The sequence below is a fragment of the Beta vulgaris genome, chromosome 5 (assembly GCF_026745355.1).
Source record: "Beta vulgaris subsp. vulgaris cultivar EL10 chromosome 5, EL10.2, whole genome shotgun sequence".
Lineage (NCBI taxonomy): Eukaryota > Viridiplantae > Streptophyta > Magnoliopsida > Caryophyllales > Amaranthaceae > Beta > Beta vulgaris.
In genome coordinates, this window is record NC_079206.1 from 17655056 (window position 1) to 17669619 (window position 14564).

Here is a 14564-nt window from a genome sequence, read left to right on the forward strand (position 1 = left end):
ATCATTTTCTAAAGGATAATGTTGAGAAGGGGCTTATTAAAATGGAATTTTGTGAAACTGAACGTCAGATTGCTGATATTCAGACTAAGCCCTTAAATAGAGATAGGTTTGAAAAACTGAGACTTGAACTTGGCTTGATTAAGTTGAAATTATTGCTATAATCTTTCTCCCTATTGGTCTGACTCTTTGGCGTTATGTATGTGTGAATAAATTTGATATTTTTATTTGTATAAAATGCATCACAATCGTTATATGATTATTTCATATGTATAAGTAAAAATGTCTGCAAATTGTTCACCAAGGTCCAATATAACATTCCTCTTATTGTTCATAAGACAATTCTATGCCTTAAGAGTTGACAAGGGATTAAATGATTAATTGCGTTCGAAAGTAGCAAAATTTGTTGTTTCCATTCGATGTTCCCAAACACTGTTCCCAGCGTATTAAATCTAAGAATTATTTTCAAATTTTCGAAACTCAAAATCAAAATCCAAAAATATTCTGTTCAGATTTTCTCCTAAAATTCTGATCCTAATCCCTTTATTCTCTCCTAATATTTCTCAAATTAGTTGGGAAACATTATCTTTAATTTATTTATTTAATTTTCTTTATTTTTTTCTCTCTCCTCAAACCGTGTACAATACATGGTTAAGTAAATTTATTTTACTTTTCACCTTCCTTCATTACTCCCTAGTTTTCCCCTTAAACCAAAAATTACACCTTTTCACCTCAAATAAAACCGAAAAATTTCCTAAATCATGAACACCTCACAAACTTCTCATTCTCTCTCTAACCAAAAACCCGAAAAACCCTCTCCATCTTCCACTCACACCGAATCTCCAACTCCCATGGACATCTCGTCCAATCCATAAAAAAGGATCTTGAGAAAGAGGAAGCAAACTGAAGAAACTTGGGAAATGGAAGTGGAGGAATCACATGCAAAAATTGAGGGGGAATCGACGGTTCCGGTGAGAGGAACAACCAAGGTTGCAAAAAGAAAATCAATCGCAACACGGTATGTTCATGGTTTATGCATTGATATTTCTTAGTGTAGAAAGGTTAATTTTCGTCAATTGCTTGAATTGATTAAATTTCAAGGTTGGGAACACCTTTTCGAAAATTGTTATGGACAATGTCTAATTCCCAAACTTATGGATGAATTTTGTGAAAACTTTTCAATTGATGAAGAAGGAAACTGTTCTACTCTTGTTAAGGGAACTCAAAATTGATTTCAATGCTGAATTTTTGGGAAATCTATTCGGTGTTCCTATGAAGGGAACCGATGTATATTTCAAGAAACAACGAGGCTCTTATCCATTTTCTAATATTTCTTTTGATTACTTGATTGTGAAATATGATGGAAAAAGAGGTACTACCTTTCTTGATCACAATCTTCTTTTTCCTTACCACAAAATACTCTTCCACATTCTAAAGAAAGCCCTCTTACCTCGCCTCTCTATGCGTGCTCAAGTTAGCATATTAGACTTGATTTATATTCACTGCCTAGCCTCCCATAAACACATAAATTTTCCTTCCTTGATGATTCAACACATGAGTCATTGCATTGAAAAAGGTTTTGTTGTTGGTTATGGAGCTCTAGTTGCGGAAATTTTACTTAAGTTTAATGAGAAGATTTATGGGGTTTCAAATATTGGTGTGTCTACGGGAAACTTGCTAAATGTTCGTGCATTGATCAATTTAAATGTGTGTGTTGTGAATGGCGAAGTGATCAAAGGAAAAGCTAATGTGGATGATGATGAGGAAGATGATGAATGTGATAAAGAGGATGAAGACATCGAACTTGAAGTTAAGAAGGAAAAAGAAAAAGAAAAAGAACAAGAGAAAACCGAAAAAATTGAAAAAGAAAAAGAAAAATGAAAAATGAAAAATTGGAAAAAGAAGAACAAAGAGCAAAAGAAAAAGGGAAGAAGGTGGTTGAGAGGGAAGAATTGGTGAAATCAGTTGAGAGAGTTACTCAAACTAGTCAAAGAGTTCGAAACTTGAAAGTTCTAAACTCTCCTTCGTATGATGTGAAAGAAAGTGTTCATGATGTTGAAGTTAGAGTAATTTCTAAAGAAGTTTATGATGCTTGACTTCCTCCTTCTAGGGAACAGTCTCCTTTTCCTATGGGCACCATTCCCCCTACCACTTCATCTCAACCAAAACACTCCAATCCCTCCTCCTACCAAATCACCTCCATCTCCTGTCCCAAAGAAAAGAAACCAGATGTTGTTCCCATCTAGAGGAACACCCTGTTGTTCCTGATCTTAAGGAACAACCTGCCGCCACTAATCCTCCTAACACCTCCCCTTCTTCATCTCAAAACCCTACCATTGGTGCTACTTATACCTTAGCTCATGCTCGAAGGTTGGATTACTTGTTTACATTGGTCATGGTCACTCGGAAGCTATGATAGAATTTGCAAATTAAGCTAAGGGTGTGAATGGGTTAGTGCAAGGGTTGATGAGAAAGGTTGACAAAGCTTTAGATGGTCAAAAGTTGATTATGGAGCAACTTGGTGATATGACCACATCCCTCCAAAAGATGAACACGAAATTGATGAAGTTGGAGGATATTGTGCTCAAGCTTGATGAAACCGTTGCCGGAAATCATAAGGAAGTGATGACTAAATTGGATGATGTGGTGGAAGAAGTGGTCGAACAACCTTCCTCTCCAAAGCCTTAAACACTATTCTTAGTTTAGTTTTCTTATTATGGGAACAAAACTTTTTATTTTGTGTTTTTTTTCTTTCCTTCTTAGCATGCTACAATGGAACTATGTTAATTTGATAATTCTACATTCAATCTTTTTGCATGTGTGCGTCTCTTGAATGGCTAATATTCTTGGATTGCAGTTTTTGAGAGTTGAATGCGTTATTTGCTTATACTAACCAAATTGTTTCTAACAAAGTTTGGTGGTGTGATGTGTTTTGATAGATAAATTTCATCTTTTCAAAATCGCGGAATAATAATTTTGAAGATGCCAAAGGGGAAAGAGAAAGGCAATAAGAGTAAATCATGTTATCTAGTCAAAGTTCATGTTCTCACGTTTATTACTTCTACTGCAAATCGTTTTTTTTTCTTAGTTAAAAAATAAAATAACAAGTCTATTAGAATTAATTTAACTTAGTTGAATTACTTTGTTAAAAGAGTTTTATATGACTTATTTAAATTACGTATTATTATATTATATATGCCTTTTGTTGCCATCTTCAAAAAGGGGGAAATTGTTAACCTTGAGTTTTGAAGATGACTTAACCACAAAAGACATATTGTATTTTATTTATGTTATTGCTAGGTAATTCATTTTCGAGCAAAGAGAATGCTTGATTGAAGATTAAAATGGAGAATTAATCAAAGATTGAAGTGAAGATGTTCGAATGATGAAGTATCAAGCTTGAAGTGAATATTAGAATACATTAGAGTGTATTTAATATCTTCTTGTTAAGGTTGAGTGAAATGTCAATTTAGTTTGTGGTGAATTCTCAAATGGAACTTTGTTCTGTTCCCATGAAAGGAACATACACTGGCACAGTTTGGAACAAGGTTAAGGAACAGACTTATAGACAGCTTTAGAAACACCTAAATAACTTCTAAGTAGTGCGCCTAACATTACTTGTGCACCTAACAGGTTAGTTAGAAGTTTTAGGTTAGTTTTGACTAGATCCACTATTTTAGGGAGTTTGTTAAGAAAATATTTAAATCGATTTTCTGATTTTATTAAGATAAATATTAAACGGATTTTAATCTTATCTTTTATATTTTAATTAAACTAAAAGATTTTGTTTTCAAAATTAAATATAGTTTCCGGTTTTAAAAAGATTTTCTTTTTAAATACTTCCTCCGTTTTTTTAGATGTTACACTTTCTATTTTAAGAAATTTTAAATTAGATGTTACACTTTTATTTTGGGTAATATCTTCTCCCTATCTCTCTCCTATCACATGTTCACATGGGACCCTTTTGTTTTCTTTTGCCTCTATCTCTTTCCTCTCCAAAAATTACCTAGGAGTCCGTAATTTGAAAAGTGTAACATCTAAAAGAAAACGGAGGAAGTATAAAAATGATTTTCGTTTTAATGAACTTATTTTTATAGATAGTTTCCTAAAAACTATCTAAAGTAAATATTTTATTTACTCCCCAAGAAATCAGTTATCACGCCTAAAACTACTGCTACACGTTTGTAGTTAGTGGTTAGTGGGATTAGTTAATTATTTCCCAAGTCCGAATTAATTTAAATCGTTTAATTATTCCCCAAGTATATAAAACCACGTAATACTTACTGGTTCTTAGTTTTAAGTTAAGTAGTTGAGGAGGTGGATTAATTAATTTTCAAGGAATATTTAATATAAACTAATTAATTAATTAGAGTCATGGACATCATGGGATAATGGATTAAGTAGTGGATAAATTTATGTCTTGTCTAAATTGTCTATAAATAGGCACCTAAACCTTAGAACATTATGTGTCTGACTTTTAGGAGTCACATCAACGTGTGTCTGGCTTAGCTAAATATTCTTAATTGTCTAAAGAGTCAGTGACATTCTTAAGAGAATTCATACTTACTTTATTCGAGTTATTACTCTTCCATTGTCTTACAAATTGTATTTTTGAGTTAAGGGTTTGAGTGAACTCTTGTAAGTGTGAGAAGCTTTGGGTAAAGCAAGAGAAAGAGAAAGTAACTTCCAGTGAAGTTTGAGACGAACGACGGTTATGGGAACTGTCATTGGGAACTTGAGTTTAGTAACTTAAGTTGTGGCTCGAGAGAAAAGTAATAGGATTGTAAACAGAGTTGTTTTGGCCTATTATAGTGGAAAGTTTGAGTTAAATTAAAATCCCTTGTGGTCGAGGTTGTTTCTTCCTATTGGGCCTATACTAGGAAGTTTTTCCTCGTTAAAATCTCTCGTGTTCCTATTGTGTGTTCCCAAGTTAACTTTTAATTTCGCAAAAAGTATAGCCTCTCACTATAATTCACCCCCTCTTATAGTGCTCATATTATACAACACATATGAGGTGAATTATTTAACCAATGATCTTGAATTAGCTTCTATAGTGTTTGCTTTGAAGATATGGCGACACTACTTGTATGGGACAACGTGTAAGTTGTACACGGATTATAAGAGCTTAAAGTATATTTTCAGTCAGAAGGAGTTGAGCATGAGGCAGGGAGGTTGTTGGAGTTGATCAAGGACTATGATTTGGAAATCCAGTATCATGAAGGGAAAGCTAATGTTATTGCTGATGCATTGAGTCGAAAGTCGAGTCATTCAGTTAATGCAATGGTGCTTCCCAGTCAGTTATGTGTCGAGTTTCAAAAACTGTCATTAAAGGTACTAGAAGTAAGGAGGTGTTAAAGAATTATTGGGTTCTTTGTTAGTTCAACCCTCAATCTATAATAAGATCAGGGAGTGTCAATCAAATGATGAAAAGTTAGAAAAAAGTCGAGAGAAGATCTAGGATGGTCATGTGTCGGATTTCCAGATACATGATGATGGAAATATCCGGTTTAATAGGAGTTGGTGCATACCAAGTAATAGAGAAGAGTTGAAGCGAAAATTAATGGAAGAAGCTCATAGCTCACCTTATTTAGTAAATCCGGGTGGTGATAAGTTGTATAAGGACGTGAAGCAGACGTTCTGGTTGACAAACATGAAGCGATAGGTAGCAGAGTTCGTGGCTAAGTGTCTTACATGCCAAAAGGCCAAGTTTGAGCACAAGAGGTCGCAAGGGAAGGTTTAGTCTCTAGATATTCTGAGTTAGAAATGAGTTGGACATTGTGGAGTATCATATGTCGTAATCATTGTAGCTAACTAGCATAGGAGATAATTTTATCATTATATAATATCTACGAGCTTACTATATGACAAAGTTATGATCGTCCCTGTTGCATTTGCATCCAGATCATGATCCAGCTGTCCAAGATCAAGCTATCTGTTTTTTTTTTTTTTGCAATCTTGTTGACGGATGTATTGACTCTATCGAGTAGTCTTCACTGAAGAGGCCATTATATCACAAGCAATAGGAAGACAACCGATGATCTATTCCAGGTCTGAAGTTTGCATTCAGGTTATGTGTCTCTCAAAAGTTGCAAACATATAAGTGTCTTTAGACTAAGCATTATGTGGTTTTTATATGTTATCGATATGCTTGCAAGCTGGTGAATAAATTACTTCCTTTCCATGTTGATGTTTGTCGTGTTAATCTGTCGCAATCTTTAGTAAAAACTAACACCATAAATCCCAAGTTTGGGATGTATTTCCATACTAATCCACATTTAGATTTATTAGTAATCTCAAGTTCGGGTGTACCTTCCTATGTTAGTTCCATCATAAAGTTGATCAATTGAACAAGAAAAAGGGTCATGTGTGATGGCCCTGCCCTGGTAACCTGATGAGTTGAATGGAGAAAGAAGAGATATATAAGATTGAATTTGGACCCCGAAAAGGAGGACAATGTAACCTATGAAAGTTTGAAACATGTGATAGGTTACTTCGGACTGCGAATGATGGCATGATGCCAAAAACTTCAAAATTATGTCAACTATGATGTCAAATTTCCCTCCCTTTATTAATTCTTTCCACGCTCTGTAATCTTTATCATTATAGTTAGTAATTAACTCTACAGGTGCTGATCATGGCTCTCGAGAGAGGCTAAAGGTGATCCTCTGCTAATTATGTGAGCATTTGTTGGTTTCCTGGTATTAGTTTTTCTTTCCATATTTCCCCTATTAATCTATGAGAAGAAAAAAATATGAGAAACAAGCAAAACAGATTGAGATGTATAAAAGAAACATGAATGAATAAATCATAGTGGAAGAGTTCACCCTGCAAACTTTTGAGGCAATGGTATTAGCAGGAACCTTAACTTTTTTGTAGCGGGAAAAGTAGAATCTTTTGGTGGACATGGAAAGTTCTGAATTATATAAGTGATTTACAAAAAACAGCATTGGTGTATACGTTGTAATTAACACCTTAGGGTGATTAAACTTATATGAACTTATTATATAGTAACTTATTGGAACTCGTCTAAACTAAATTTAATATAATACCATATTAGAACTCTTAGACTTTATTAGTGATAACTTTAGAGGGTGATTGTTTATGGATGGATAGTAATTAATATACCATATGATGTTCAAGTCTTTCAATAGTATACATCTGAAAAGTTTAATGTTCTATTAAATAGTATCAATCAGTGCAATGACATTCAATATACTGCATGTTTGGTCACGTTATATTGAGAAAAAGCAACTTTTGTTGACAATGCTCTGAACAGGTGTAAACAGCCTGATTAGCCACATTATACAACATGATCTCCATTTAGAGGCGATGAGGGCTTGATTATGCATCTTGTGGTTATAATATATCCTTGAGCCACATTTTGTGATAAGGGATGCTCCAACCTCTGAAATTATCTAAGTGCCTGCAATCTTGTTTGAAATTTGATCTCATTGTTTGCCCACTAATTAATTAGAGGTGTTCAGGCTTTTGGAACACTATACTTCTCTCTAGCCTCTTTATGATTTAGTGCTAAATTAGTTCTAGTTGAAAAATTAGTTTTGTGATGTCAAAGTCTTATCGTATTTGCTCGCCTAATTCATCTTCTTATTTGCCATATCCTGTAATGAGTGTTAGAGATTTTCTACTAGTGTTTTTGTATTAGATGATTTTGGTTCTAGTTTGTTGGGTTGTTGCTGGGATATGCAATCAAGCATCACTTATTAATGTAGTGTTATCTTTGTTGTTATATATTGATATAATTGATTCTTGCCATTCTTGTGAGAAAATTTTTTGGGTTTAAGCGGTATTATGAGAATTTTGACGGATTTTAAACAATTCCAATACTTTTTTTTAATATTAAATGAGTCATTTGCGTCGCACCCTAACGAATGTGCGACGCAAATGACTTTTTTTTGTAGTAAAAAAACAACCATTTGCTTCTGTTGTTCACAACAACCGTTGCCAATAATGCCTTTGTAAAAAAACAGTCATTTGCTTCGGTTGTTGACAACAACCGCCGCGAATAAGCTTTTTTTTTTTGGTAAAAACCTCATTTGTGCCAGCCTTACGTGTACATCCGACGCAAATACTGCTGGAGAGATTGGTGTGGTGCGGATCCATTTGCGTCGCACATGCCTTTACATGCTACGCAAATAGCTTACGAATTGCGTCGTGTCCTAGTCCGACGCATATCCTCTCTAGTATATTTGCGTCGAGGCATGTGGCGTCAGACCCATGTCCGACGCAAATTAGGGTCTCGCATCCGATGCAAATCGTGAATTTTGTACTAGTGCTTACTTATGTGGAATTCCCTATAAGATTTATGTGGAAGCAAACTCAGAGAGAGTGGACCCCAAGAGCTAAATGTTTCGCAATATGACGAAGAACCTACCACGTCTCACCAGGATCTAAAGAGAAGTTCTATATTAGAACGTTACTCAATTTTGTAAAAGGCGTGACGTGCTACGAAGACATTATAACGATTGATGGTGTAGTATATCCTACATTCAAGGAAACTTATTATGCATGGGGGTTACTTGATGATGACAAGGAATATGTTGACGTAATAATGGAAGTAAGTTTTAGAGAATCAGGACACTACCTAAGAAATTTTTTCTCCATGTTGTTATTATCTGGCAGTATGTCGAAGCCGCAGGAAGTATGGTAGAAGACTTGGCGGTTACTGTCTAATGAGATTCTGTACAAGAAGCGTTTTATTCAAAAAAATAAAGGTAAACAACTACGATAACATTATTGAATTATTAATAAGATATTTAAACTAATATGCATACTTAATATAGGTTACTGCATCATTTGAATTTATATTTTCACAGATCTCCAGTTAACTGACGATAAAATTGAAGCTTTCGCATTGGTTGAGATTGAAACCATGCTCCAAAGTAATGGTAGCAGCTTGCGTAAATTCAGTTAAATGTCTTTTTCAGATGAACTAATCATGTTTGAAGGACAAAACAAGCTCATAGCAGATGAACTTTCTTACGACCTAGAGGAAATGACCTTGGAACACGACAAATTGGATAAAGGTTTAATGGATGAGCAGTCTATGATTTATCGGGAAGTAATGGATGATGTGTCGAGTCAAGAAGGAGGTATCTTTTTCGTTTACAGCTACGGAGGGAAGGGTAAAACATATGTCTGAAAGACATTATGTGTTGCAATAAGAAATATGGGCGAAATTGTATTGCTGGTAACTTCGAGTGAAATTTCTTCTTTCCTCTTTACACGAGGAAGAACAACTCATTCGAGATTTGGTATCCCTTTGAATGTAATTGAGAATTTTACTTACACCAGCATGTACCCGGGGTCGGATTTAGCAGCTCTTCTCATTAAAACAAAACTAATCATTTGGGATGAAGCTCCCATGATGCATAAGTGTTGTTTTGAAGCACTTCATAGAAGTTTGAGGGACATAATGAGGTCGGTTGATAGGTTTAACTTGCATCGACCTTTTGGAGGCAAAGTCATGGTATTCGGTGGTGATCTCATGCAGATATTAAAAATTATACCGAAGCGAACGTGGCAAGATATCGTGTTCGCCACCGTTAATTCGTCTTACTTGTGGGATTCGTGCAAGGTCCTAAGACTTACTCGCAATATGAGATTACAATTAGGTTCTCCGAAATATTTTGTCGATGAATTGCGAGAATTCTTAGAGTGGATACTAAGCGTAGGAGACCAAAAGACTAGGGGTCCTAATGATGGTGAAGCTGTAATCGAGGTTGCAAAAAATATTCTTATAGACCCTAGGACCGATCCAATGTCAACAATTATTGATAACACATACCCAAACCTACATGAACATATTCGGGAAGTTAAATACTTCCAGGAAAGAGCTATTTTGGCGCTAACAAATGAGATAGTGAAGATAGTAAATGATCATGTTCTATCTACCATTCTTTGAGAAGATAAAGTGTATTTGAGTTCGGGATGCTATAAGCAAAGAAGAAGGAAACTTTGGAGTACATGAGATATACGCCACTAAATTAATTCCTCAATACAATAAGATGCTCAGGTTTCCCGAATCATAACATACGATTAAAGGTCGGTGCATCAATTATGCTTCTACGGAATATTGATCAAACATCTGGATCATGTAATGGCACGAGGTTAGTCATCAATCATTTAGGCAATCGTGTTATTAAAGCTATTGTTATTTCTGGAAGCAATGTCGGAGCAAAAGTATTTATCCTAAGAATGACATTGACATCGTCTAAATCCACACAAATTTCCTATTAGATTTCAAAGACATCAAATTCCTTTAATGGTTTGTTTTTCTATGAATATAAATAAAAGTTAAGGACAATCTTTGTCTCAAATGTAGGCATGTGTCTTCCAAGATCTGTTTTTAGCCATGGCCAATTTTATGTTGTTATTTCTAGAGTTACGAGTAAAAAAGGTCTCAAGATCCTTCCGTTTGATAAAGAACACGGCATGCGTACAAGTACAACACATGTAGTTTAATTTACAAGGAAGTGTTTACAAACATATAGATTGATTTAAAAGGTTATATTTTAATTAACGTTCTTTAACACTCATATATGATGATTTTATGATTTTGTGTTATTTGCGTCAATGTTATTATTTGAATTCAACTACTTATGTTATAAAGCAATAAATACACCCGTGCATTCTGCACAGGTCCTAAAACTAGTTTATACATATGAGCAGATACATAAGATTAATTATATGAGAATTTTTTATTTAAAATAAAATTATTTCATTAATTTGTAATATTTGTAATCATACAATATCTACCATATACCTTAGTCGTTATCTCCTTCTCTCCTCTTTTCACAGGAATGCCCTCTAGAGGGGATTTCATGGATGCTTCATTCATAAGCCCCTCTTTCTCTCCTTTTAGCACTTTTTAGTTTTTTTTCCTTGTTCTTTTTTGTTTTTCACAGTTTTCAATAAGTCTTATCTATGTGATAACTTTAGTCTCCTTTTTGGGTTTTGTGGTCACCCTTTTCACGGTGGGTTTATTAATTTGGTTTATTTTTGTGCTTGCAGGGTACGCCCCTAACTCCAGTTAAAGGTTGATTACTTGATAGGGTTTTGTGTGGGATAGCAACGTCGATTAGTACTTAACGTACAATTGATTGAATCAACTCTAGTTTTTCATCACAAGTACGTCAGATCATTAGACCTCCTCGTAGAAGGCCGCATCAGAGTGATATGAAATAGGGTATATAGAAGGGTTAAATCTGCTCGACGATCGTGATTTTGCCACATAAGAATTAAGTTTCTTATAATTTGATCTGTATCTTCTAGTTTCCGACTTCTATTATAGGAGTTGTATGACTTCATATTAATGAATGAAATTTCATTTTAGAAACAATACAATTACCCAAGAAATTTCTTCAAGAATCTTTATGGGCCTAGTATACTACTATTATATATGGGTCTTAGGTATGAACTTAAATAATGACATTGGTTTGAATCCTTTGTTATTGATTTTGTCATTGGCTCGGTTTGGTTCCAATATGTGAGACTCTCGAGCTCGAGCTCGAGTCGAGCTTTTGAGCAAACCGAATTTGAGTTGAGTCGAGCTACAACAAATCTTAATGAGCACGATTCGAGCAGGGATTTGACAAGCTTAATGAGCAATGAGAACAAGTCGAGTAGCTTTCGAGTCAAGTCGAGCAGGTTTGCTCGTGATCGACTCGATCGATTAACACCCCTACACACGACTAATACACAAAATATACTTTAATAATTCCAAGTTAGACATTCTCAAAATATCTAAACATTTAACTTTCTTGTTATAGTTCAGTCTTTTTATATTCAGTGTGTTATTACATAGTGATATTGACTACTTATATGGCGTTGATCTATTAATATCATCCTAAAAAGTTAGTTTTTTTTTTTTTTTTAATAGGCATAAAGGGAAAAGAAAACAACATGTTGAAGATCAATATCTCGTGGAATAGAAGTGTAAACTATTCCAAGGCTATTATAAACTCTCCTCCCTCATGGAGTATATCTTTTCATTTTGTGGCCATAAATACAAATATACAATGTGTGGGAAGAAGATTTTTACTCAGACACTTGAACTCAGCTCTGACGGATTATTAGTTCTGGGAAGCCCATTGTTAATAGCCCAATCTGAATCCTTAGAAATTAGAAGAGTTATGGTCTTATAACTTGTGGAGGTATAGGTTGATCCAGTCTCGAAGAGCGGTGATGCCATCCTCAAGAGCTTTGCTCCAGAAATGCCCCTCAATTTTCCAATAAAATTTGAAAACCACCTCTACTAATCCCAAAAAAAAAAAAATAGTTGACACCTCTCGGGCTCTCCCCTTACTTTTTAATTAAATTTGATTACAACTTGTTACAACAAACCAAAAACAATGAGTGGCAGATGGCAATTATGAAAATAAATATGTAGGGAATTAAAACATACAACAAACATAAGTAGAAAATTTTTCTTTGGCAATTACATAAGTAGAATATACCATTTCTGTTTTTATTTAGTTGCAACAATTTCTATTTTTAGGTATATTTTATTAGTTGCAACATTTTCCTTTTTAGAAAAGCTTTTGGGATAAGTTGACTATATTACCCTTACTTCACCTACTTTCCCCATTTAACTACAGTACTAGTAGCAGGGGCAAGTGAGTCAATTATACTCTTTTTTCTCATTTCTTAAAATTTGTGCAAAAAGGTGAAGGTCGCAACTAAATAAAAATAGAGGTAGTATTATCTTGAATATCTTAGAGTAACTTTATCAAATTATATACAAATTCTATTATATTTACTACATTATATTAGAATACAAAGTATTGGGTGTAACTGTTACACCATAGTTTATGGTGTAGCAAACCCTCCACACGTGTGAAATAATAAAAAGATTAACCATGCAAAGCCATCAATTCCTCCGCCTACCTCTCTCTACTCTCCCTTCTCCTCCAAATTCTCACTCATTAACTCGCGAATGAAGAACAATGCTGGAAAAAAAATGATCACAAAAAAGATTGCATACTTCAACTTAAATGGACAAACTCAAATTGAGTTAATCGACACATTCAAGTAGAGATGGCCAACAATGCGGGCCAATCCAGCCCATCCAACCCAGCCCACCTCGTGGGCCGTGTGGGCTGGGCTTGCAAAAAGCCCGGTCCATCCCAGCTCGAACCGTGAAATTGGTGGGTGGGCCGTGGGCCAGATTTCTTGAGCCCAGCCCACTAAAGCCCGTTACTAAAACTGCCCAGCCCGGACCATGAAACCGGTCCAGCCCAATCCAATTTATTATTGAACCAAATTGTGTATATTTTAATCAAATTGTATATATTTTAATCAAATTGCATATATTATAATTCAATCAAAATAATGAAATTATTCATTAATTTTAATAATTGTATATATTTTTATTTTAAAGATTTTATATAACAATAATGAATAATTTCACTAATTAAATAATTTTGAAAAAAATATCTCATGCCGGCCCGCCAGCCCATTCCAGCCCACTAGACCCACGAACCGCTAGAACCGCTTCTCGAACCGTGAAAATCGGTAACAGACCGGTGTGGGCCAAGACTTTTCAGCCTGTGGACCAGCCCACCCAACCCATGAATTTCACGGTCCGGTCCTGGGCCGTGAAATCTCAGCCCAGCCCGCTATGGCCCACGGTCCGGCCCGCACAGCCCGCACTAGTGGCCATCACTACATTCAAGCTAAAATTTCAAGAAAATTACTTCAACTTAAACGGAAGAAGGATATATACGAACACACTTTTGTTCCTAAAGTAACCTCTTCTTGACAAGAAAAATGACCATTTTACCTCTACAATGTAACCCTACACATTTGTTGATGATTTGTACAATGCATGACCGATCATCCTTTCTCCTAGCTGCGGACCTCATTTTCATGCATTTAATGCACACAACAGCTTCTGATTGTTCACTTATTATCAACCTAACTTCCCCCACTATCATTCTCTCTCTTCTTAAGATCCACAACTAGAGAAGTATTATCATTAACATATCCCATCCTTTCCCTCTCAAATCCCATACTATATTCCTACCTCATACACCTTAACTTCCTAATTTTTCTTCACAGAAAAATGGTAGGCATAGTGTCAAAATTCTCATACAAAAGGCTTAAACAAGAAGTCATATTTGAAGATGATCAGTATCATCAAAACAAAAGTAATACAGACAAAATACTTGATATTATTAGAAGATCATCTTCAATAAGATTTAGAAGAAGCAGCAGCAGCAGCTGGGTTGGTAGGCTTAAAAGAAGAAAAATTAGGATTAAAATATCAGGTTTCAGAAGGTTTTTCAGGATCAGAAAAATTAAGGTTGCAAGATTTTCATGGGCTAATAAAGTTTTGAAGAGATTGAAGGAAAGCCAATCACACTTTGGTGATCTCTTTGGTGGAAATTATTTGTTTATGCAAGTCTCTCCTGGGTCTTTTAACAGCAAAGCTTTGGTGGCTCAACATATTTATAATCATAGTAATAAGTTTCCTAGCTTTCCTTCAACTTATAATAATCTTGCTCTTGGAAAAGTTGCTTAATTATTTTGTTTTTCATCTAGTATAT

The 14564-nt window shown here is 34.8% G+C and overlaps 1 protein-coding gene across 1 annotated transcript; it reads left to right on the forward strand.

Moving 5' to 3' along the window:
* The first annotated feature begins 9184 nt into the window (after positions 1-9184).
* Positions 9185-9919, forward strand: LOC125497864 (uncharacterized). The gene has a single exon (XM_048645569.1). It carries the CDS (start codon positions 9185-9187, stop codon positions 9917-9919), a length of 735 nt encoding a protein of 244 aa, XP_048501526.1.
* Positions 9920-14564: the final 4645 nt, after the last annotated feature.

What these genes read in the sequence shown, in the direction of transcription:
- LOC125497864 (XM_048645569.1), top strand. Translation starts at nt 9,185, where the DNA reads ATGGGCGAAATTGTATTGCTGGTAACTTCGAGTGAAATTTCTTCTTTC.